This window comes from Rattus rattus, chromosome 6 (genome assembly GCF_011064425.1).
Source record: "Rattus rattus isolate New Zealand chromosome 6, Rrattus_CSIRO_v1, whole genome shotgun sequence".
Classification (NCBI taxonomy): Eukaryota; Metazoa; Chordata; class Mammalia; order Rodentia; family Muridae; genus Rattus; species Rattus rattus.
This window is the reverse complement of record NC_046159.1, coordinates 75,794,133-75,819,696: the sequence shown is the minus strand read 5'-3', so window position 1 is coordinate 75,819,696 and position 25,564 is coordinate 75,794,133. Positions and strand designations below refer to the sequence as shown.

At 41.4% G+C, this 25,564-nt stretch overlaps 1 protein-coding gene across 1 annotated transcript in view; it reads left to right on the top strand.

The window, feature by feature from the left end:
- Positions 1–526: 526 nt before the first annotated feature.
- Positions 527–25,564, top strand: part of Prdm5 (PR/SET domain 5) — a 158,618-nt gene continuing 133,580 nt past the window's right edge. The window contains exons 1-2 of the mRNA XM_032906371.1: positions 527–672; positions 16,755–16,838. Coding sequence (XP_032762262.1) covers positions 580–672; positions 16,755–16,838 — 177 coding nt within the window. The 5' untranslated portion in view covers positions 527–579. The remainder of the gene's footprint in view (positions 673–16,754; positions 16,839–25,564) is intronic.

Here is a 25,564-nt window from a genome sequence, read left to right as displayed (position 1 = left end):
CAAGTCTGGTAACAGGCTTTGGAAAGTAATAATCACTTTCCAGAAGACCTCTCGCCAAATTATTTAAACGCATCCAATTCTCATCTTGAAATAGAGTACACTCTTTGGCCTCTCCTTAGTTCAAGCCCCGGAACACACAGCCACTAAGACCCAAAGGTCTCCCAGACCTTCTGGTTTGGTCTCAGCTGTGGTCAGCAAAAGGCTGTTTTGGAGATGCGAAGGCCCATTTCATTCTGCATTTGAGGAGATGTCAGAAACCTCTGACAATGGCAGAGATGGTGAGGAGGCTGTCGGTGTGGCTTCAGGATCATCCTCATCCTGGAGCTGGAGCCTCCAGGGCCTGGGGTTTGAGGCTTCCAGCCGGCGCCACAAACTTTGGGCCAATCAGCGGGGCCCGGTGGCCTGGGCGCCCCACCGCTTCGGCCGCGCCTGCCCCGGCCGAGGAGGGGCCAGGCCGCGGGGAGCCGAGGAGGGAGGTGGGGATTCTGGGAGCCGAGCTCATTTCCTCCTCCCGGCCGCCCCTGGCCCGCACCCCATCTGCACGTGCGGCGCCACGGGAGCGCGGCCGAGCTGGGGAGGATGCTGGGCATGTACGTACCAGACAGGTTCGCCCTGAAGTCGTCCCGGGTCCAGGACGGGATGGGGCTCTACACGGCCCGTCGCGTGCGCAAGGTGGGTGAGCGACCGGCGCAGGCCGCGCCACGTCCCAGGGCCTGCGGGAAGCGCGGGCCTGTAGGGAGCGGGTGATCCTGCTGCCCTCCGCGGCTGTGGCGAGAGGCTTCCATGGGCTGCAGTCTACCCGGGCCCAGAGCCGGGTGGCTCCTGAATTCTGAACAGTTGGCAATCTGGTCATACCATTCCTTGTGCAGATGGGCCCTGGCAGCTTGCAGCCCACCGCAGGCCTGGGAGCCTCAGAAAGGAGGCCTTCCCCATTGCCATTCTGGGGGTGATATCTGCATCTTCAGCCTATTTTCTTTGCGTTTTTGAATTTTATTCTGGTATTGGGTCATCTTCCAGGACTGCACAGACATGGGATCAGGCTAAGCGCAGGTTACCCTGTCTGTGTGATGATGCACTACAGATGTTGGCTGTTCCTTGCAGAGATCTAGAAGACAGGATACCAGAGCACTCCAAATCTTAAGTTACAATTTTAAAACGTGGTGGCTTGAGCTACTGTGGGTTAGCAGACTTGAAACGAACTACAGAAGCACCCAGAGTAACCAGAGCCAAGGTTCACTGAGCAGGGTCCATGCCTGGTATTTTGTCCATATGTATCATTTGACTTTCCCCTCAATAGTCTCTGGGACCAACTTTTAGTTATCATTTCAGAGGTGAGCTGAGGAATTCTGCAGTTAGACAACCTGGTGAGTTAATGAATTAAGCTTCAAACCCATGGTTTCTGAATGGAAAACATGCTCTTTCTAGAACATTCTGTTATGGAACAACATGCTTTATAAACCTTGCCCCTGACACGTTCCCGGCCTCTCCTCTTCGATGTTTTGGCTTTGCCTTGTTAGCAGATACTTAGAAAAGCAGAGGTTCAAAGGATAGCTTGTGAACATAGCTCTGGGTTCACAACATGACCTACAAGAAGTTTCCATTGCTCAACTGGCAAAACAAACACACACACACACACACACACACACACACACACACACACACACACTTAATGTAGACAAACAAAACACAGGGGTTAATACTTTATTCAATTTGGTGTTGAATTGGATAGATATTGCCAAATGACCAAACGTCAACATCAGCAGTCTTGCAAAGCCAAGTCTACCCATCATCAAATGACTCCCATGTACCCTTGACATTATGCTTCTGTTTTAGTCTTATAGAGTGACAACTCCTAAATGGGCTACCAGGTTTCTGGTATTACTATAGTTAAGAATCATTTTGTGCTCATGAATAGTAGGGCCCCAGACAGTTGTTCAAAAGTAAGAATTACTGCCTAATCCTTCTTTTGCTTTACTCAGACGATTTTTGGTAGTTGGTCAGTGCATTCTCTTTGACATTGTCTTGTCCTTGTGTTGGCATTACTACTTGGTGTGGGATGAAGTATCTGGAGCTATAATGTTGCAACATTGGTAGGCATTCATCTTCTGCTGCTAATATAACTTAAACGAACCCACAGATTTTCACTCAGATAACATCTAGCATGATGACCATGCAGAATATGGCTTACACAAATGGCTTACTATTTTTGACAGAGTAAAATTATTATTCCAAGATATTCAATCACAAGGTCGTGGAGAGCTTCACTGATGCCTGTGCATCAGCTTTTTCCTCCCCTGTACACTGAGGACAAAGCTGAAGCCACAGAGCAGATTCTAACTGAATTGTGAGATGAAGCTGAATGATCTTACATGCCTTACCTATTTCACCATGCCTCTTCTCTTAATTATTTTCCAAGTCACCCATGGAAATCTTTCCTGAATATATTTCAAGAGGTCTGAGATAATAACAGCTGTGATTAGAGCTATGTTAAGGACCTCCAATAAAAATCCTCATGTTCTTCTAAACAAATTGGCAAGATTTAGATCACTTTAGACCATGTGCTGCCAACAACAGGTGCTATATCATACTTTTATAGCCAGTGCACTTATATAAATCTTCTGTTTTGCAAAGTGATTGAGACTCAAGTTCTCTGTGGATTTAGAGTTCAGAGACTGGAATCCAGAATAGACTGGAGGAAATCTTCCAAGAAACCAAGGAAACACCATATTTGTACCTTCTACAGGTTGTTTGGGAAAGCATCCCTTATTTTTCCAGACCCACCCCTTTGCGGGTTATGCCTTACCTTGTTTGCAGGAAGTACTGACACTTCATTGTTTACCAAGGCAACATTCATGTATTAAAGCCTGGCTATGCCCCTTTAACTAAGGGAAGGGGAAGAGAAAGTGAGTTTTGGAGTAAAACTAGGAAAGACTAGGATTTAATAGGTCACAAATAATGACATTTTAAAGAACATCATAGGTGATCTATTCCACATATTATCATGGTGTGGGTGTGCACAGCAGAGATGTATAACTGTCTGTCACGTTCCCATGCCTCCCCCACTATCAACAGTCAACTCCCTGTCTCTCAGACCATGGAGACTCGTATTTCTCATGAAAAAAATCGTTAATGAGAATAAGTTTAATACCCAGTTTGTAAAAAATAGAATAAAAATATAAAGGTATTTTGAATACCTTTGAAATGTGAAGTTTGGAGGAAAACATACAACCAAAACATAACACACACACACACACACACACACACACACACACACACACACACACACACAACACACACACAAAATCCCAAAAGAGAAAAGCAAGCAGAGGAAAGATTACCATGTTAATACTGGAAGACTAGAATTTGTGTATGAATGTATTTTGCTGATTACTTTGAAGGTGACCTCTCTAAATGGATTTTTATCGTAGGGCTGAAACTCTGCCAGTAGATGTTTATTACATTTTCTGGTGGCTGATGTTAAGTCACTAATCTGGAAATAGAATCACTGCAGTAACACTGTCTCCCTGTTTATACAGTCAGGTATCACCTTGGGGATCCAGTGAGGCTTTATGTTTCCTGCTGTGCTCACAGACTTTGAAAGATACATCATAGAGCCGTTTAAACCGATGTTTTCACTGAAACTTTTTGTTTCGCTTCTGTGATGCTAGCAACTACCAATAATGTGTTTATAATTTAATATAGCGTGGCTAATACATTATGAAGCTGTTGCAATTGTTAGGAGCTATCTGTGTTAGGAGATAGAGGGTGAGTGACAGAGCAATTATGGTGCTTTTCTCAGTTCTTTACTGAAGCCACATAGCAAAACCTTGCTTCCCAGGTGACACAGAACTGACACTAGGGCAAGGTCTATCCACACTAAGGCAGTTCATCAGTTTGAACTCAGCTCATTCCATATATGAGTTGAGGATCCCCAATGTAAAATTTGAAAGGTGAAACTTTTTGTTTGTCTATGTGATACCAGAAAGGGAACATACTTATGATTGTATGAAGTCACCTTCAGACAGTGTAAAGTGAATATGAAAAGTGAATTCTCTATTTAGCACACATATTTATATATCTATCTGTCTATATATCTATAGCTATAGAATACCCTCCCCTGACCTCTGGAATCCAGAACACTTGGTTTTTCATAGACCAGATTAGGAATAGTCAATCGGCTTGTACTCTTTCTACTGAAAAGGCTTTTTCTCTGTAGTCATAAAATGTTAAGTTAATAAATACACTCAAATACAAAGATTATTTTACTGTATTATGACTTTTTATGTAATATATAAGTATATAACATAAAGGACATATGAGAATATATAAAATATAAATATATAATATGTAAGAAATATAAATGTATATGACGATATAAGAATATATGATGATATATTGTTATTTATCTTTAAAATGGAACATTTGTTATTCAGCAGTAGCCTGTGAATAATTCCTCTAATTTATGTACATTGACTCTTGTACTATAATTATTTTAGCAGTTGTTTTTTAAAGTAGGCCATGTTAATTGCATAAAATAATGAGTTTCATTGTGGTATTTTCATGCATGGTTGTCATATACTTTGACTACACTCATCTCCTTGGTCCTCTCTTGACTTTTGTCTTTCCCCGCTGATTTTCATTTTGTTAAATAAACCTGCTTATACTTTGAGGTCTTAGTATTTCTTTACATATAAATTTGGTGCATATGAAACAACCCATGTGATACTCATCTTTCTGGGCTTGGCTTGTTTCATGAAGCACTATAGTCTCCAAATTCCATTGATTAGCCTACAGATTATATCATTTCATTGTGTATGGCTGAATGAAAACTCCATTGTATGTGTATGTGGGTCTGGTTGTCTGGTACATAACTGAGGAATGGCATAAATTAGTTATTCGAGTTAATTTTCATTAAAGTGAGATTTGAACAATGGTTTGAAGGATGGTAGGAAACCAGCCAAATAAGAACATTCTTGGTAGGGAACAAGTTAGTCTGAAATCCTGAGACAGGCAAGCTTGCTTTGCCTTGGTTTCCAAGGAGTCTAGTGTGTCATTCCAGGAGTGAGCTAGAGCAGATCCTACAATACCTTAAGGATGTACGACTTAACAAAGGGAGGACAGTTGAAGGAGACCCACATTTCCTAGAGCATATCAGGTAGCTGAAGAGTGGCATTAATTGAATGTATTGGAGACCTACCTGTATGTTTATCAAGGATTACTCTGGCTGCAGCTTTGAGCATGCTCTGTCATGGAAAAACTGAATAAACAGAGATTAACTAGGATTTATTTAGCGGTAATGTATGTGGGGGGGGGATGAGATTCAGACTAAGTGACAGCTCTGATAGTGTGTTTTGAAGGCAGAGGGGACAGAATATGGTAGAGTGAAAAAGGACAAGAAGTACCAGGCAGTTTTCAATGGTTTAGCCTGAGATTCTGAAAGGATTGGACCATTAGTAACTGAGATGAGGAGTTTGTGTGGAGCAAGTTTGAAGAGATGGATGGTTGTAGAGCAGCGTGAGTTCCATTTCAGGCTGGTTTTTTAAGATGTCTGTTAGGTAACTGAGGCACGTCAGAGGCATCAAGATGAAAATACACTCGCCCTACCTCCCACCTGTGTTCATTATTGTCATACATTTTATTCTGTGTGTAGACTTTAGTTACACGTTTTTCATTTAGATCAGCAGTTGCTTTTTAGAACAATAAAAAGCAAAAAAAAGGGTCATTGATATTTATTGTACTGGTTACTTTTTTTGTGATTAAAACATCATACACAGAAGTGACCTATGGAAGGAGTTTATTTTGGCTTATAGTTCCACAAATAGAGTTCATAACTGTGGTAAGCAGCCAGAGCAGGACACTTAGAGACATTCACAGAAGGGAGAGAAAGTAAACTGTAAGTGGAGCATGACTGTGTATTCTCAAAGCTCACCCCCAGTGATGGATTTCTCATAGCAAGGCTACACGTCCTAAAGGTTCACAACCTCCTCAAATAATGCCACCAACCAGGTACCATGAGTTCAAACACATGAGCCTATGGGCAGTATTTTTCCTTCAAACTATCACATTCTATCCCTTGGCCCCCATAGGCTCATGGCCATCTCATGATGCAAAAATGGACTTAATTGATTGTCAAATTTCTCATAGCCCCCAACAGTTTCAAGACGTTCAACAAGTTCAAAGCCCAAAGATTCTTCTGAGACACAAAGCAACCTCTTAAGTGTGGATCCCTGTTAAATAAAAAAAAAAAGTGAGTTATTTATTTCCAACATATACTGGCAGAAAGAATAATGAAGATATACTGAGGAAAGACTGGAATAAAGTGAGCAAATATGAAATCCTGTAGCTCTAATTCCACTGTCTAAGACTTTAGTTTTAAAGGTGTTAGATGGCTGTATGCCCTCCAGCTTTGCCTCCTGCAACATACATCTTTTCTAAGCCTGAAACTCAGGCTTAGCCTTCACGTCTTTATGTAATGCCATCTTATGGCCTCCTTACATGACCTAGTCTGAGCAGCTATTTTAAACTATAGAGTTTGAGTCTCTGATCCCTCACTCTTGTATTTTTCGTGTCTACAAAGCCGTTTCCCCCTAAATAATAAGCTAATTTTCTATAGGTAACAATTCCAAGTTTGGTTGCCTACTTGGGATGGATGTTGGCTCCCTTAAACTTTATATTAGTGATACGTTTTGTATGTTAAAGCAGTTCTCAGAAACATTCAGCCTCTTAGGCTTTCTCTTTTCATAGATTAGAGACTCATTGGATGAGGTTTTGCCCTGTGAGCACCCTGCACCCTTTCTTTTGTGTAGAGCAGACCTTTCCTGAATGGTACTAATCTCTTTAACAATCACAGGCTCTTCTCCAGCTCACGTCTAAGGTACAGCATTAATCTTCCTACTGCTAATTTTTTTTCTCTACAAACTGTATTTGGTATTCCTTTTACCCACTTGCTCTTTGTCATTGTAGATGTACATCAGCGTCACCACTAATGACCGTGACACAGACTAATCATCATACTGTCTTGGAACGCCTTCCATCCAAGAAATAATCCTTTCAAATTTAGCCATGGGCTAGTGTTGTGTTTGCCCTGAAGTTATCTGTATTTTGATGCTAATTTCACTGCCCCAAGGACAGCAGCCTAGTCACGTTCTCAGAACTCAGGTGACTTCACCAGAACCACCTCCCCAAGGAATTTGTAAAGTGCTGGTGAAGGGCAGGTACCGGATAGAAGGAGGCCTGTCATTGAGGAAAGAGGAGGAGACAGGGAGATAGGAGAGGGGGAGAAGCGGTGGCAGGACCATAGGGCAGGTGACTTAAAGATTCTGCTCTGTGTATTTACAGGTTGTTATTAATGTCCCTAAGGGATGGGTGGTACCAGGCTTTGTATGTTTAAGTGGGCAATTATATTTTATCAGTTGGATCTAAGATTATTGTGCTGTGTGTTCTTTTATGTGAGGGTTTAAGTGTAAGAAACCGTGCGGCTGGGATGTGTTTCTGCCAAGATATCTAGCAGATATCTTGGGGCACCTTGGTGAAGACCCAGCGGGATAAAAGACAACCTTACATTTTTATTTTTATATTTTTACAACAAAGGCAAGTTCTTAGGGTATGAGTAAAAGGCAGTCATACTCTTTACTAAAATATTAGGACTGTCCTCCAGTCAAACTTCTAATATCATCTGATTCTGAAATTTCATTAGCTAGACCACTGCTCTATGCATCACTTTAGTGCTACCATCTTCCTCTGTTACTGAATAAAGCATAAAACTTCTATTCCAGTTCTACGTTCCAGAGTTTTTATCCTAGTTCAGTTTAGTTAATGGATTTTTGCAGTTTTTCTTATTAAACCATGTGCACAGTTTTCCTTTTGAATCTGCATATGAAAGCTGCTGACCTTTTACCTTGAATGGTTTAAATGACTTTCAGTGTTTTTTTTTACTTGTTTTTCTATTTATTGGATATTTTCTTAAGGTCTCATTTGATTGTTTATATTGGCAGATACTCTGTTTTATGTAACATTTTTTTCTATCTTCATTAACTTGAGTATTTCTTATTTACATTTCGATTGTTATTCCTTCCCAGTTTCGGGCCAACATCCCCTAACCCTCCCTCCTCTTCTATGTGGACTTCCCTCCCCACCTCCCCGATTACCCTCCCTCCCCCCAACAATCACGTTCACTGGGGGCTCAGTCTTGGCAGGACCAAGGGCTTCCCCTTCCACTGGTGCTCTTACTAGGCTATTCATTGCTACCTATGAGGTTGGAGCCCAGGGTCAGTCCATGTATATAGTCTTTGGGTAGTGGCTTAGTCCCTGGAAGCTCTGGTTGCTTGACATTGTTGTTCATATGGGGTCTCGAGGCCCTTCAAGCTCTTCCAGTCCTTTCTCTGATTCCTTCAATGGGGGTCCCGTTCTCAGTTCAGTGGTTTGCTGCTGGCATTCGCCTCTGTATTTGCTGTATTCTGGCTGTGTCTCCCAGGAGAGATCTACATCCGGTTCCTGTCGGCCTGCACTTCTTTGCTTCATGTGGATAACATTTTAATTTAACTGGAAATCTTGCCAGGTCTCTTGGTTTGTTTCTAAAACTCAGAGAATTTATTAGAGTATGTCTAGGCTCTCATACCACCTTGCTGAATTATGCTTAAGTCACCAAGAGTGAGTGATTCTGATGTGACCTAGCATGGGAGTGACTTTAATGTTACTTAATGTAGGCATGAGTGACTCCAAGGTCACGTGATACAAACTGAGTACCTCTGAGTACCTAGCATGCAAGTCCCTTTGCTGTTACTTGACATGGGAATGATTGAGACATTTGATCTACAGAGGCAGATTTATCTTCAGTTAGAAAGCCATCTTCTGAATCACTGTCTTTTGGCCTACTTTTTAATATCCTCTGAACTATATAGGTGGGAGCTGTCCTTGATCTAATCTCTGTAAATCTCATTCTTGTCTCCCTTTGTTTTCCTTTGAGATATGACTTTAATTTGATTCTTGTTTCTTCCTGTGTTTCAATAAATTTTCTAAAAATATACATTTGTGAAGTCATCTTTTTTAATTATTAAAAGTTCTCCTTAATGGTGATGGGAAGATGATTGAGAGGATAAAATGGTAGAGAAGTAGATTTTAGATTTCCAGGGCCACCCTAAAAGCTTGGGGGCTTTGCATCTCATTTCTAATCCAGAGTTCAGGAGATGGATAGGGGATCAAAGGAGCAAGCAGACTAGTTGGTAGACTACAGGAATTGGTGAGCTCTGAGTTTGCTGATGGACCCTAAGGGAATATGATGTAAGTGATTGAGGAAGACATCTGTTGTCAACCCCTGTCCTTCACAGACATGCAGATATGTGTGTAGTCTTACATAGAGATACCTACACACATGGAAAAGTGCATACATACATGTTCCTACACCTTAAACATACACATTCAAGGTTTTTTTTTAATTAAAAAGTGTTTTGAGTTGCTGTACTTTGATGTCTCTAAGTTCTGTTAGACAAATCGTGCATTCCTGTTTTATTATAGTTCGTTTTCTTGTGTGCTATGCTGTGCAAGACTGGGTGATCCGCGCATTAAGCTGGTCATCTATCACTATATGTATCTCTAGCCCTTGGTATTCTGACAATCGAAGATTCCGTCTGCCACAGGAGTTTGTCTTTCTTTTGTAATCCTGCTAAGTTGGGGTTCATTTTTCACTTTGATCTCACTCTCTCTGGTGTGTATGGGGAGTGTTCATTTAGGCCATTTTTGTGGCCTGGTCAATCCTGCAGTGACAGTCAGCTACTGAGTCCCATTTGTCAACTCTGGTCTCCATGCACTTTTCTGCACGTCACAGGCTGATGCCTTCCCTATCTTTGGCTTTGAAGTTCTTTTTCCTAACTCTCTAGGTCTCAGTGACTGGCTCAGGACTTCCTACTATCTCTCTTCCTGTTCTTTAGCCTCATGCTGCTTCTTTCCATCTCTAGACCTTACTGTTGTGCAGTTTCTCACAGATGCTACTAGCAGTTGTTTGCTGAGAAAATCAGGTACATAAAAAAGTAGGTTGGAGAGGAAATATGTTGCTTTCTGGTATCTTTCTCTATTTATTTATGTCCATGTCTATGTCTGTCTGTATATTTATAAATGCTTGTATCCATCCCTCTTCCTTTCCCTCTCCCTCTTCCTCTCTCTCTGGATCTCTGCCATCCCTTCTTGTTAACTCTCTTCTGCTTTCATTCCGTGTATTTTATGTGGTACATTTTTATTGCCGAGTGAAGAGTTATGGGCACCATTGCATTTCTTCCCACTGATGCCTGCCATAGCAACTGTGGCTAGTAGACATGCCTACATTCCAGGTGGGGAGAGATAGAAGTTATCAAACACTTGGATATATTTCATAGTTGGCCTCATTTAAGGACTTCTGAGGTAGTTCCATGTGATGTTTTCATTCAGGTCATTAGTTCTCTTATCACAGTAAATGCAGGTTTTTATCTGGTTATATTAATATTCATAACAAGGCAAGAGTTCTAGAAGGAAGGTGAGTTGATAAAGGCAGGCAATTAGATTCTACCTTAACAGTCATAGCAAGGAGAAAAGATTGGGTGGTCTTCACATTAAACTCTTTGGAAATACATTTAATATATTGGAGGAGACCAACTTATATTACAAGAACATATTTATGCACAATATCTTAACAGTGAGACATAGTCATGTTCTTTTTTTCCATTTTTTTAAAAAAAATTATTAGATATATTTCTTTACTTACATTTCTAATGTTATTCCCTTTCCTGGTTTCCTGTCCATAAGGTCCCATCCCCTCTCACTCCCTCATATGAATATTCCCCCGTCATCCATCCCCCTTACTGCCCCCCTGCCTCCATAGTCCCCTGCACTGGGGGGTTCAACCTTGGCAGGACCAAGGGCTTCCCCTTCCACTGGTGCCCCAACAAGGCTATTCTCTGCTACATATGCAGTTGGAGCCTTGGGTCAGTCCGTGTATAGACTTTTGGTAGTGGTTTAATCCCTGGAAGCTCTGGTTGGTTGGCATTGTTGTTCTTATAGGGTTGCAAGCTCCTTCAACTCTTTCAATACTTCCTCTAATTCCCCCCAAGGGGGTCCTATTCTCAGTTCAGTGGTTTGCTGCTAGCATTGACCTCTGTATTGGATATGCTCTGGATGTGTCTCTCAGGAGAGATCTATATCCGGTCTCTTTCAGCATGCATGTTTAACTTCATCAATCTTATCTAGTTTTGGTGGAGATTTTATACACACACACACACACACACACACACACACACACACACACACACACACACACATATATATATATACCACATGTGGGGCAGGCTCTGTGTGGCCTGCCAAGGTAGAACCCCCCAGTGCAGGGGACTATGGAGGCAGGGGGGCAGTAAGGGGGATGGATGATGGGGGAATATTCATATGAGGGAGTGAGAGGGGATGGGACCTTATGGACAGGAAACCAGGAAAGGGAATAACATTAGAAATGTAAACTTGCTTCCATATCCCCTCCTATGGATATTTTTCCCCCTTTTAAGGAGTGGGAGCATCCTCATGTTCTAAAGGAGACTTCTCTAACACTGTACAAAAGAAGTGGGAACAATGATCGAACAGCATTATTTCTGTTCTAAATGAGGCCTGTAGGCCTTTTATTTTTGAAAACTAAAACCGACGATGACCAAGTCTGTTGGAAGTTCTGAAGGCTTTAGGACAACTGCTTGTTATATAAGGATCCCCTTCATATTAATAACTACAAACTGTAGATGTTTAGTATACTAACACATATTTGCATAATTCATTTGTAATGAGTTGTGTGAAAAATGGTTATTGTGTAGGTTGGAAATGGTCAAATGTAGGTAATTTCATGGGATTCAATTATGTTGGTGTGGGTTTTGTGCCCCTAATTTTCCTTTTCTAAATAAACTTCCAACCAGATTTAAAGCCATGAATGGGGTAAAGCCTTCTATTTAAGTTAGGTTGCACAGGAAGTGGTTAATGAGTTAAAAAAAATCAATTTTAAGAAAATGTTGTTTGTATATTGGAGACAGCAGTGAACAAAGGTTGGGAAATAAGGGGAAGTGCATGGAGTGCTGCCTGAGAAGGCTATTCCCAGTGAGAGCAGGCTGGGAGAGCACAGAGTCTACAGCTATAGCCGAATACATTGTTGTAAATATCTGTCGGGTTTCTACTATAAATAAGGTGGGCAGTTCAGACTTTGCACTTTACAATTCCACAGTCTTTCATAACACAACTAGCTTATCTAATCTAATCATCATGATGTGCTCACCGGTGTGCTCGTGAAAAGAGTTGTTTGTACCTACAGTGTTGAAGAGACTAGTCACTGTCAGTTGGTTTCCTTCAGGGGCCATAACCACTGGACATATTGCAGGCCACATGACCAGGTTTCCAAAAGGAGGGGTCTACAACATTACACCCCAATATGATGCAAAAACCTTTCCCTGGGTACCGTCTTTTTAAATTTTCTTTACTGTCATACAGGCAACTAAGCCTCTTTGTCATGAGAACACTGGGAGGACGGTGGAAAACTAAACAATAGAATTTTAGCAGCCTGTATCCTGAGCTTTCTGTTTCTTTCCCATCCTAGTGCATTTATGTGTGTTCTTATCTGAGCTTTGTAACTTAACTAACAATTTGTTTTATTTTCTCCTTTCCCCAGAAGAGGGAATGATTGATTGGTGTGTGTTTATCTGTGGCACTGAGATTACATTCTGATTGGTATGTGTGGACCTGTGCTACTGGGAGTTTTGTTGAGACTGGCATGTTGATTGGCATGTGTGGATAGAGGCACTGAGAGGATCTTATTGGAGAGGAATTGATAGATGCCCATGTGTATATCTGTGGCACTGAAGGTATGTTCTCCTTGGTGTGCATGGGCCTGAGCCATTGAGAGTGTGTGCTGAGAGGAACTGATTACTTGGCATGTGTGGATCTGTGACACTGGTTTTGGCTGAGACTTTTCAGGAGCAGATTCAGGTTGTCCCACATAGCACATGCATCCCATTGCTAAAAGAGTTTGATGAAGAATTTGTGGGTGTAGAACAGAATAAGGGCATAAGCCAAGGTTTTCAAATTCACTTGTGGGAACATTGAGTAGGCCAGTTACAGCAAAGTGGAGAACCCTTTGCTACAGACTCAGACTGTAAATAATGACACTTGTGTTCTGGGCTAGTGGAAACTAGTGTTCTGCAGAGTTAATACATTCCGACAGGTTTCACCTGATAGTCACAAAGATGCCAAGTCAGACACTGAAGTGGGCAAGATGTGCCTTTTGAGGAAGCTGAAGACACTGCAAGATAATTAGGCTCTGGATTCACAACACTCCAGCTCTCCAAACCAGGAAGTTCTAATCAGTCTTTTAGCCTTGTAGAGACATTAATAAGGTTTTGACTTTTATTTTCCTGGGAATTTCAGTTCACATTACCTATTGCAAAATCTGATAAAGGTTAAATATATGATAGAGTGATCTGAAAGTTGAACATATTCACAAATGACAAATTCTAAAATTTGTTACAAAAGCACCTTATTTTTCCATCTGTTTTCAGATCGATCTTCACCTTTTTTTGGTTTGTTTTGTTTTCAATTTATCAGCTTTAAGTACTGAGTATCTGCTTTGAGGACTGTAGAGCCTTGCTGACCTGCTGGCCTTGGGTCTTCCTGCTCGTCAAGGTTCTCTCTAAGGCAAGATGGAGTAGCCAGTGATGGACTATCTACCAATGCCTCTGGTCTTCGTTAGCTGAAGGAGTATAATCAGATTTCTCAAACTCCATGACTCAGTTTTCCTACTTGGTCCAGAGGGGAGTTTCCACTAAGGACTCTATAAAGTCCTTATCACGGTTCTGGTGGTATTAATTCCCTCCCCGTGGTCTCATTTCTTATGCAGCTTTTGTGTGCCTATTATCAAATACTGGTTTGACCTCTTCTACGATATAATGTCACATGGAGTCAGGTTGTTTTGTGGCTCAGTGAGTATACCAGGCTGAACTTGAACCTGGAGCATTCCTCTTTCCTCTGTTGTCTGAGAGCCATGGCTGAGGTGACAGACATGGACCACCATTCTTGGCCAGACGGACGGTTAGTTTTTGAGGAGTGTCTGAAGGGTGCATGAGGTGGAGTGCCCTCCTCATTTCAGTATGAAGTGGGCCCGAAGGAATGCTCAGACTTCCCTGTCTCCAAAACATGTTTCCTGTGGATCAGATTAGGGCCTTTCCCTGACTGCAGTCAGCAGTCTGAGTTTCCTCAGGCTTGTCTAGGCTATTTAGGATGTGCTCTATTTGAAAATGCTTTATATGTTTATCCTAAGATTAACATTAAAGAAACAGTCTCAGGTTGGGGATTCGGCTCAGTGTTAGAGCACGTGCCCAGTAACTGCAAGGCCCTGGGTGTGGTCCTCAAATCCAGAAAAGAAAGGAAGAAAGAAAGAAAGAAAGGGAGAAAGAAAGGAAGAAAGAAAGGAAGGAAGAAAGAAAGGAGGAAAGAAAGGAAGGAAGGAAGAAAGAAAGGAAGAAAGAAAGAAAGAAAGAAAGAGAGGAAGAAATAAGTCTTGTGCCAATGACATGGCACAGTGTTTAAGGGTGTTTGGTGCCAAATCTGGTGACCCGAGTTCAATCTTTGGGACCCATATGGTCAAGGAAAGTAGTCCTCTGACCATCACTTGCATCTTGTGGTGTGCATGTGTGTGCGTGTGTGTGTGTGTGTGTGTGTGTGTGTGTGTGTGTGTGTGCGCGCGCGCGCGCGCGCGCGTGTGTGTGTGTGTGTGTGTGTGTACAGTAAATAATAAATAAATGAATGAAACGTTACAAATGGTAAAAGAACAATCTTAGCTCTGCCACCATTTGTGTTCCCCAGGTTGTGTCTTCTTCTTGTGTAAGTTGAAGGGCTTGATTTATCATGTGTAGTTCTTAGCTATACTAAATTTTACTATTCCCAGCAGTTTTCAGTGCTTATTAAATGATTCTTAAATGATTTAATTTTCTTTTGACATTGAGTAGAGTTATCTTCTCACTAGCAAAGTTAATCAATAACCCCCTCTCAGGTTTTCATCTTCTTTACATATCTCTTCTCCCACACAAGAGGAAGACACTCCTGGAAAATACTGACAGGTAGATTGGAAGGAAGGACCCCGTAGCAAGAGTGACTGTTGGCTCACTGCATATTGATCCACAGAATTTCTGGTAAATGGGACCCATTAATGACGTCTCCTCATGCTCTTTTTGAAACAGCACCAGGGCTAGGGGTGTACCACAGATAAAAGCCTGTGTTCAGTCCCCCGTCTGTCTAAAACTGGAAATCCCATCACAGGTGTGTAAGAGGGTGAGAATTTCTGCAGCTCAGTTATATGTGAGATTGGAGGCAAGCCTGGGGCACACAGGACCATTACTATTAAATATGGCCTTATTAGTCCCCACACCTTTAGATGCCGTCCCTCACACCTGAGGTTCTGTGTTCTGCTGCTTCCTCTCTCAGGGTGTCCAGGCTGCACACTTGGCAGCGTGTGGAACAACAGATGAGTCAGCAGGATCTCAGTCCTCACTGGCTGGGCGTGTGGGAGTGGGGGTGCACGGTGGGGAGTAGACTTCAGTTTGTGGGCTTTACTGGTGTAAACAAGGGCTATGTAAACCTTAGAATGGGAAGGGTTTTTTTTCCTTAGGATGAATGTAAATTGACCGAGGCTTAAGGTACTCACAGAAAAGGAAGGTGAATGTGTAATTTCGTCTAGGACTGTCTGACATTCCTCAGGTAGAGGATGTGAAAGTCAGGCTCCCCAGATGAGGTCAGGCAGAGAAGAGGAAGCTCTGCCCGGAAAGTGCTCCATTTTGTGCTGAACTTGGGAGCTGTCCAGACATCATAGACCTGACTTCAGTAGCAGGATCTTCCAACAGTCCACATTCCACAGTTGGTAGACATAGAGTCTGCCCTCACTGTTGATGAACTCAGAGTCTTCCCTCACAGTGATGCACTCAGAGTCTGCCCTCACAGTGATGCACTCAGAGTCTGCCCTCACAGTGATGCACTCAGAGTCTGCCCTCACAGTGGACAGGTCAGGAATGCGTATCTCTCCATGTAATCTTTTCCTCATGGTTTACAGGACCTTGGGTCTCCTCGGAGTACTTGTCAGAATTGTCCCCTACACTCCATTTCCAGATACCGATTTTAATGAAGTCTACAATTCAGTATTTGGAGTCCCAGTCCCAGTGATTCTCGTGTACTGGGCTTCAAAGCACACATGAGATTCTCATAGATAAAGAATGAGCATCAGGCTACTGGAAAGATTGGCAGGCAATTTTAAATTTTATTTATGAACAGCCTTCCTCTGAGAATGAAGCATGTCTTTCTTGTGCAAAATAGGGATGAATTTATGATTTTTATGGAAACCAGGTGATGTTCTGACTGGTGGGCTTGTCTCTCAAGTCAGGCAAAACTAAGGCTTTTCATTTGAAACCCCTGCCAGAGTTTGTGAGGAGAGTGGAAACAGAGAGCACAGTCTTCAGAGCTTGTCAGAATTTGAAAGTGGAGGAGTTTAACCCTTTTATGTTGGATTCTGTGTTGTGGATTGAAGCTTTTAGACTAAAATAGATTAAGCTGGACTTTAAGAAATATGGAAACATTCTGTGTTACTACTGTAGCTCGTGTTAAATAGTTAATATTTAAAAATGAAGATGTGGATGAAAAAGATTCCAAAAAATAAAGTGGTTTATTCTTGTAGCTGATTATTGCATTGATTCTTACTCAATGTAATCACTGTTGTACAGGGTGAAAAATTTGGACCCTTCGCTGGGGAGAAGCGAATGCCTGAAGACTTGGATGAAAATATGGACTACCGACTGATGTGGGAGGTAAGGGTGCCCTATTTGTGTGATACTGAGTGTGTAACGCCATTGAACCAATACTGGCCCCAGTTCCGTCTTGGGCACTGAAAGAGCTTATTGTTTTTAAAGATTTATTTTTTTAAATTGTGTGCGTGTGTGTGCATGTGTCTGTGTGTGTGCGTGCGTGTGTGTGTGCGTGCGTGTGTGTGTGTGTGTATAGATGTGACTGAAGGTGGATGCTGAGTCCAGAAGATGGTGTTAAACCCTCCTAAGTCACAGCCTTACCTGTGGTGGAGCAGCCTAGGCATTTTGCTGTGGAGCCATCTTCCCTGACCTGGAATGTCTTCATTTTGCCATTCAGCATTAAAAATATTAGACTGCTGAAAGAGACTGCTATACTATTCCTTGAGAACTCTGAAATTTTAATATTGTCATCAGAAATGATATTTTCTGTGTTAAAAGTTTAGATTTCAAAGTAAACTTGCAATTGAATTTAAAATTCAACTTTTGTAAACGAAATTGTGCTTAACTTTTAACCTTTATTTCTATATTGTGGTTCTAATCATATACAAGTAAGTTTGCATTATTTGTTCAACCCAAACTTCAAACTTATAAGTTGTACATGTTAGTAGTTAAGATGTGGTAAATTGTCTTTATCATATGAAGTTTCTCTTCTGTGGGATTTGCTTATGTGAGTGTGTTATTTATCAAACAGATTTCACATTCTAGTTTTAATTACTTTTGTGGCCTCTAGTTAGAAGAGGGGCCTGAGGATCAGAACAAAGGAATCAGAGTCCTGAAGACGGTTGAAAGGGGCATTTGAAGACCCCAGCAGCAAGAATTCTATTAGTACAAGAGATGAGGCATGTGTAGATGGTTTAAAAGTCATAAGTTAGAAAATGTATTTTTGTTTTGTATTGGTTTACTTTTGCAACAGGATTTCATGCATCTAAGGCTGGCTTAGAACATATTTAAAGAGATTTATTTCAAGGTTTACACCATGCCCTCATGGGATTTGAAATGTGTAGACTTGGTGGTTTGATGAGAATGTCCCCCATAGGGTCAGTTGTTTGAATATTTAGTCCCCAGTTGGTGCCACTGTGTGGGTAGGTTTCTTGCTGGAGGAAGTGTGTCATTTGGTGTGGGTTTTGCAGTTTAAAAGCTATATACTGTTTCCAGTGTACATTCTTTGCACCCTGTTTGCTGTTCCAGTGTCCATGTCTGTCATCTGCTGCCAACATTTCCTGTCATGGTGGACTCTTTACCCTCTGCAACTTAAAGCTTCACTAAACACTTCCTTCTGCAAGTTACTTTGGTCATGGTATGATATCACAGCAATAAAAAAGTGACTAACACAGAGGTGAGGTCCGTAGGCTGGAAGCTCAGATAAAGGGTAATGCTATAATCTTTAGGAAGATCTGCTTTTGGAAAGCTGAGATTCTTCTCTTAAAACAATGGACCGATTGAGTGAGAGTTCCATTCTTTAATTTCTTGGACTTAAAGTGAACTTATTGTACAGAATGTCTTGTTCAGTGCTTGGATCATTCACTTAGTATGGCAGCTTAGCTGGCTGACATATAAATTTATCACAGCATGTTGTCTGCAAGCAAAACATACATATATGCATCCTACTGTTACTGACACTGCTGGTGAGCTATGCCGTTAAATGAAAAAAGGATTCCAAAAGGTTTTCGCAACACAAGGGTGGGGAGCAAAACCTAGCAACAGCCCACACTGTAATTCAAGTGGAAAATGTTATTGATACTGTCTTATTTTAGCATGCTGTTTTAATTGCTTATTTTTATGAATCTAAAATGTTTTTATGGCTTATAACATGTTTCTGTAGGGCCTTAATTTTCTCAGCAGTTCATTCTTTTGCCATAAGGTTTTCAGAAATTAAATGTGGCAAATGAACTCCCCGCCCCCCGAAAAAACCCACAAATTCTTAAAGATAACAATATTTAACAAGTTGCTAGTGGCTTTTTAAAATTTTTTGTCTGAAAACTTTAATGATGAAACCAATGCTTTGCACAACTAAGGCATTTTTAAGCAGATAGGGACTAATTTTACTCAGGAAAGAAATTTTTGAGAAACTAACAGAAGGGTCCATGATTGCTGAAGAATGATACACTGGACTCAAATAGTACGTTAACGCAAAGAGTGTTTCATTCTGCAGACCTTTCATCCTGCATGCCGGGGATCTCCCATTACCAAGATAGAGAGACAACCAAGTGAGCTTGCAAGCCTGATTTAAAGCACATTAGGGGATTTCTGAGTAGGTGACCTTTATCTTACTCCATCTCTAGGGACATTCCATACTGGGGCAAAGAGGCTGGAGAGTGAGGTCTGGAATCTGTTGCTGAGGAAGTAGCTGAGGAAGTATGGGAACTGTTGCTGACCCATTGTCCTTGCCTCAGGCCAGGTGGTGGGCAGCTTCTGAAGCCTGGACTTGCTTGGACTTACCCAGTCCTGAACTCCCAATTTGAAACCTGTCATGGAATCAGCCTAGCCTTCTCATTAAGTGTATGCCATGTTTCTGCATTTGTATTTTATTTGGACAGCAGATTGTTGGCTCCTATGGCCCTTCAATGTCTTCACTTATTTTAGTTTTGCATGGTAGCATCCCCACTGTCCTTACTCTGCTACTCACAGAGCTTTATGTATTTTTATGCTTGGTGATGTTAGAGTCACATGATGACTGGTGTATTATTTTTATTTTACTTTGTACTTAATATTAATGCTTTGAGTGAGTTGCAATTTGTAAGGTCTAAGGATACAACTGCCTGTTTCAAGCTTAGCCTTTCTCCCAGGGTATTTGCTGTATTTAGTCCTTTCTATATGCTTTCCCTTCTTTTTCCTCCCTTTTCTCTCTATTATTCTTAATTTATTGGTTGAGAGTTTTTGTCCTTCAGTTCAGATTTATCCTCTTTCCAACTGCATTCTTCCTTCTCCCTCCAAGTTCCCATTCTACCTTTGGTCTCTACTAAATTCTATATGCCAAGGAGACCTTGTCTTCTCAAGTTGACAAGCTTTTGTTGTGTAAACTTTGTTCCTTGATTTAAAACTATTGGTTAAATAACATTGGCTATAGCCAGTTACTGGAGGGATTGGCAATAGTGAACCTGGAGGTGGAAGCTGTAGTCAGGGGAGTGAAACCATGAGGATGTGGCCAAGAGAAAGACTGAGTATGTGGGGTACGCCACTGGAGAGGTAGCCAGGCCTGTAGTTAGAGGAGTAGATTAGGGATGACTCCCCAGTAATTGTCAAAGCCAAATAAAATAACCATAGTCTGAGTCTCATTTCTTTGTAAGCTAGTCAAGGACAAGCTTCAGTTGATTGTATTACATACCTTCAGATCTTTTTTAGTTTAACGGTGGCCGCCTGTGTTGGAGTAGGTCTTGGAACTATGCACTGAAGAAGGACTAGATAACAAGTGGCCGTATTACCCAGACAATGACTTCTCTCACTTGAAAGCTCTCACCAACTATTAACTCTCCTAGACAGGCATGAGCCCTTAAGCCCCTCCCCTATATTTCACTGAATTTTGATGGGCTGTCTTGTGTAGACTCTGTGTCCTATAGTTGCTGTGAATTCATGACTGCTACAGCTTTGACATGCCCCTAAGACAGAATTTCATTGTCCATTTCCCATTGGCTTCATTTTTTACACCCTTTCCCCATCCCGTGTGCTTTGGGAACTGATTTACATATCCCATTTAAGGCTGAACATTCTGCAGTCATTTCTTTTTAGCCATCTCGAACATCTCTGCATTAACTGCTGTTCACGGCAAATACTAGCATGTTTGATTGAGGGCTGGGATGCTCGTTAGTATAGGGCATAAGCCTAAGTATTTAGAAGGTATCTTGACATGTCCATTTAGTAAACAAAAGTTACAGTTTCATCTCTAGTGCATGTAATTTACCCAAGTCTGAGCCTTTGACCAGCTCCACAGTACTGGTGTTGAATTACTTTCTGTGGAGCAGGCCAGTGATCTAATTGGAAGTCAGTTGGTTATCCCCATAACAATTATGCCACTATTATACCAGCTTGCTTGGAAAGTTGGTATTACAGCATACTCTGTTCAGAGCTGAGAAAGAACACTGCTGACTTTCCCTAACTGCCGACATAGCAGCTGCTGTTACTGTGAAGGTAACCAGGTGCAAGGATAATAGTGAGGAGTGTCTTTATCCGCAAGCTCTTTTGGGGGCTCGTGGGACTTTCTGTCCAACAACTCCTATGGAGGTATCGCACTTGACTCTGGGATTAATAAAACATGGCTTCTGTGATATTATGTGTGCATGATGGTACTTCTGTTCAAACTCCCCCTGTCCTTTCCCCTTTTCTCCCCTCTCCTTTCTCTCTTCTGTTCTTTTGCCTTTTCTTCTTTCTCATTCTCTTTCTTCCTTTCCCCTACCTTCCTTTCCTTCCTCTTCCTTCTTTTGTATTCTTCTCCTCTCCCCTCTTTTCTTCTCCTTCACCTGAGGTTCAGTTATTGTCAGCCGGTTTCTGCCTTGTCCAGTTGTGCCATTGGCAGGGGGAAGAAAGTTTACCAATGGTTGTTCTTCTGAGGGAATATGAAAAAATGAAACAAGCAAACAAGCAAAAATACAGAGAATATTTTTTGAACTGCGTAGATTTCCTACTCTCCCTGGTCTAGTCCTCTCCATCCTTATGGCACATAAGTGGCTTCATAGCCTGCAGGTATACTTGATAGACCCTTTAACTCATTTAACGTTGGCAATACCAGGATTTAGAAAGAACAGAGAAAAAGGAGAATGACTAGCCCTCCAATTGGGTTTTTCCAGGAACTCTTAATTATTTTCAAAGGGAGACAAGAAGAATACCTCACTCTGGGGGTCAGATCAACCATTTATTGAAAATGTGTCTAATATGCCCTATCCATTATTTACAACCACGCTGTTCCTGGATGTAATATAATCCTACTTATATTGTAGCTATCATATGAGCCAGGTGCTGGTGATATTATCTAGAATCATTGTCCTAAAAGGACAGCATGAGGCACAGTTCTTTTTCAGTTCATATTTGTATTGTGTTTATAAAGACAATGATTCTCATGGACAAGATAGGAGCTCCGGATGGCCATTTTATATCAAAGCATTGGAGGAATTAGCCATTGTGCCTACTGATACATATCAGCTTCTGGCAGCATTGATTGTTCACAAAGGGATCTTGTGAGCTATTTGGAAGCTGCCATTGCTGGGAGCTCCTCCTCCCTCTCATGATACATCTTACTATTTAAGATGCCCACTGCTCTGAGCATTTCATAGAATGCCAGCCTTTTCATGTATTGGCTATGGGGATTTGAACTTCTGTCTGTCCAGAATGCTTTTTGATAACTTAAGGTTTTTATTATTATCTTGTAGTTCTGTTTTCTGCTTCTTCCCTTGGGGTGTCCAGACATTGCTGTACACCAGGTGGGAAAGGATGTATCAAAGTCAACAGTGGGCGGCTTAGCCAGGACCCCAGGATTTCAGTGTTTCTGCTCTTCAGTGTTACAGGTCTTTCATAGGACAGCCAGTAAAACAGCTCTCTCTCTCAGATGGTATTCAACAAAACAGCTTGTGTTCTTTCTTCAGGGTGAAAAAAACTATATAAACCTTGGAAAGCAGGAAGGAGTTCTACTTAGGGAGAAATTTCATTGGCTGAGGCTTTAGATAAAGAGGATTATTCCTCATTTGCAGGAAGAGGCACTACAGGAAGTCGAACCTGTAATTTCAGCAAGGATTTTGTGACATTCCTCAGGTAGGGTGTGGGGGCTTGGGCTCCTGAGAAGAGGAAGCCCTGCTGGGAAATGGAGTCCTCCAATTTGCCCCTAGCTCAGGGAAGCTGTTGGGACATGGAAGATGATGCCCTCTAAGTAACAGGATCTCCCACATTCCTTTAAAGTAAAGTGTATCTCCAGGCGAATGTTGCATGTCCTGTGACCTGAGCTGGGAGCCCGTGCATGGCCACAGGTGTTGCCCAGCTGTCTACAGTGCAGTCGTCTCTCCACTTGATTGGGAGTTCCTTTGCCAGGTGGTTTAGAGGTAGAACTACATTTCCTTTCCTTTTATTTTCGTAGACTCATCTTTAAGACTAAAATACATGCATGTACTATTGCCAAAGCTCTCAGTAAGGCTTTGTTTTTAAACCTCCATCATTCAGTCCTATGACATTACACATCACCGTTCAGTTATCTCTCTCTAGCACACACCTTGACACAATTTGTGCGGTCACTGGCCACTTGCCCTTGACCATCTGCAGATGTTCTGAAGTAGGCATTGCAGCATCCCCTGTGTGAATCTTTCATATAGATCTGCTCTGCTGGCTCTGGGTTTCCCTTCCTTTCCTAGAAGGAAACATCTGGTCCTGCCTGCAGGAGTTTTGTGTCATAATTATTCCGTTGTATCAAAATTGTTCTTAAAACTTGATATTTTGTTCTAGCTTTTCCAGTAGCATCATTTACTCTCAGGCTTCGCATCTGTGCTGAGATGACACAGGTCTCAGTGTGTCCTTCTCATCTCTCTGTCCCATGTTGGCTATGTTCTTGTTTGTCCTTCAGCCTTTGAACAACTCACAATACATTTGAGTGTCCAGTGGTGATACCATATGCACAGAGCAGATGTCACGTCCAGGTCAGTAAATTTGGGTGGTCCCTCTTGGGAAGGAACTCATTGTATAGACAGCTAAGAACTCATGTTCATTTTTTCACTAATTAAGTAAAAACTGGATATAAGTGAACTATCCAAATTCCAGTGTTATTAATAGGAAGAAAAATCTCTTTTACATAGATTCAGATCAATTTCTTGTTATCATAACATCAAACTTAAAGAAAAAGTATGTGTCAACCCAAGGAACACTAGAAACAAAGCAAATTAAACTTTGATTTTGAAAAAGCACCTCTGTCTTAAGAGGATTCTAGTTGTAAAACAGTTGGGATACAAAATACTGAGAAGCAATCTGTTTTACCTTCCGGAAACTGAGGAGCCGGAAGTAGAGAAACCCTGCCTTTTGTTAGCAGTCCCATGAGGCTGGCCAGGCCTCTCACTCCAAGACACCGATTACAGAAACAAGCAATGGTCAAAGCAGAAAAGATTTTATTGGTGCATTAGTGAGAGGGTACTGTAAAGGGGTCCCAGGCGTTCATCTTGCATTTACTGATAGGAACTTCGGATTTAGAAAGAGGAAGAATAGAGCTAGTAGTAAGAAGTACCCATAGGTAAGCAGTCTTGCTCATAGTGTGGGTTTGCCCACCATTGTCTCTGCTTGGGTCTTGCAAGGTGGTACAATAAATTATTAAACTGTCAATCATATCATCACTGAGAGAACCCAGTCCGTTACTATGATCCATGCCAGCAAGCATTCTGCCTAGCATAGATGTTTATGTTCATCTTAGGGTGGTTTGTTCTTGGCATCTAAGATGACTGCAGGTTTAAGACTCTGTGCCTTCACCCTAAAATGGGAAAGAGACAGGTTAGGTAGACGGACACCCTGGTGGTTTCCATGGCCATGCTGGCTTAAAGAGAGGAACAGACAGAATGGAGACAGAAGTGGGAGGTTTTCACTGTGTGTAACTGTTGCTCCAAGTGAAGAGTCACTGCTTCATAATAAAAGCACCCTTTCAGTAAGGACGCACAGACCTTAACATTCTGTTACTTTCCTAAATTCATTGACTGGAGGGGCAGTGAAGAAAAAGATTTTTGTTCTTAAGCCCAAGGCTATTGGGATTGCCAAAATCATTAATCATTACTACCCACTAGATACCCACATATGATAAGATACAGCATATTAAATTGCTGTAATTGTACTCAGTTTAGTCTGTCGAAAGAGTAAATATTATTATTACTATCACTATTACTACTACTATTATTATTATCATTATTATTATTTAAATGTTTTGAAAATATTCCTGTTTCAGTATTTGAGTTTTATAGATTTTTTGTGCAGACTGTAGATTTCCTATACTTATGGCATTGTTGGAGAATAATTGTGCTCACTGGTGTCATGAACCCCATGCTGTAACTGATGACTTTTCAAAAAACTATTGATAACAGTTATTGTAGACTGCTTTTGGAACTTCATTCTCAGCCTCTAGTCAGCATATCTCTTCACACTGTGGTGGTCCCTACTTCTTTCTGTCATTGATTCTACTCCGTACACAGGAGCCATATGAAGACGGAAATCTCTACATTATTAATGAGTGGGTAATAACTCTTACATTAATGTGTATCCAGAAAATTTACATAGAATATGTTACTGAGGTCCTAGCCAATAGTAGGGACACTATAGTGTTTCTCACATTCTGATATTAGAACCACTTGTGGAAAGAGTTGGGTCTACAAAGTGGATTCTGAATGTGTTTCCTACCAATCTCCTTGGAGACTTAGTTCCAGGCTATGACTAAGGATGGCAGCCAGAGAAGGGAGAGAGGTTTGTTGTTCTGTCCCTCACTCTTCAGGACCTCCACTCAGATAAAGCCAGATCCTTGGCTATGCCTCAGAAAAGGATTTCAAGACAGAGAGAAGCACCAGAATGTTTACTAACTTAAGGATATTTAATTTAGACTGATGCTTGGGCATTCAAAAAGAGGACATTCTTTCGTGCCTCCGTAGTGGCTGTGTGTTAAAGTTAGTTTGTTCAAAGGATGAGATTTGCAACAAGGTTTAGAGATTAATTAAGCAAGTTTTACAATTATGTAGAACAAAACCAACCAACCAAACAAACAAATAAAAACCAAAAAATGAGACAATTGG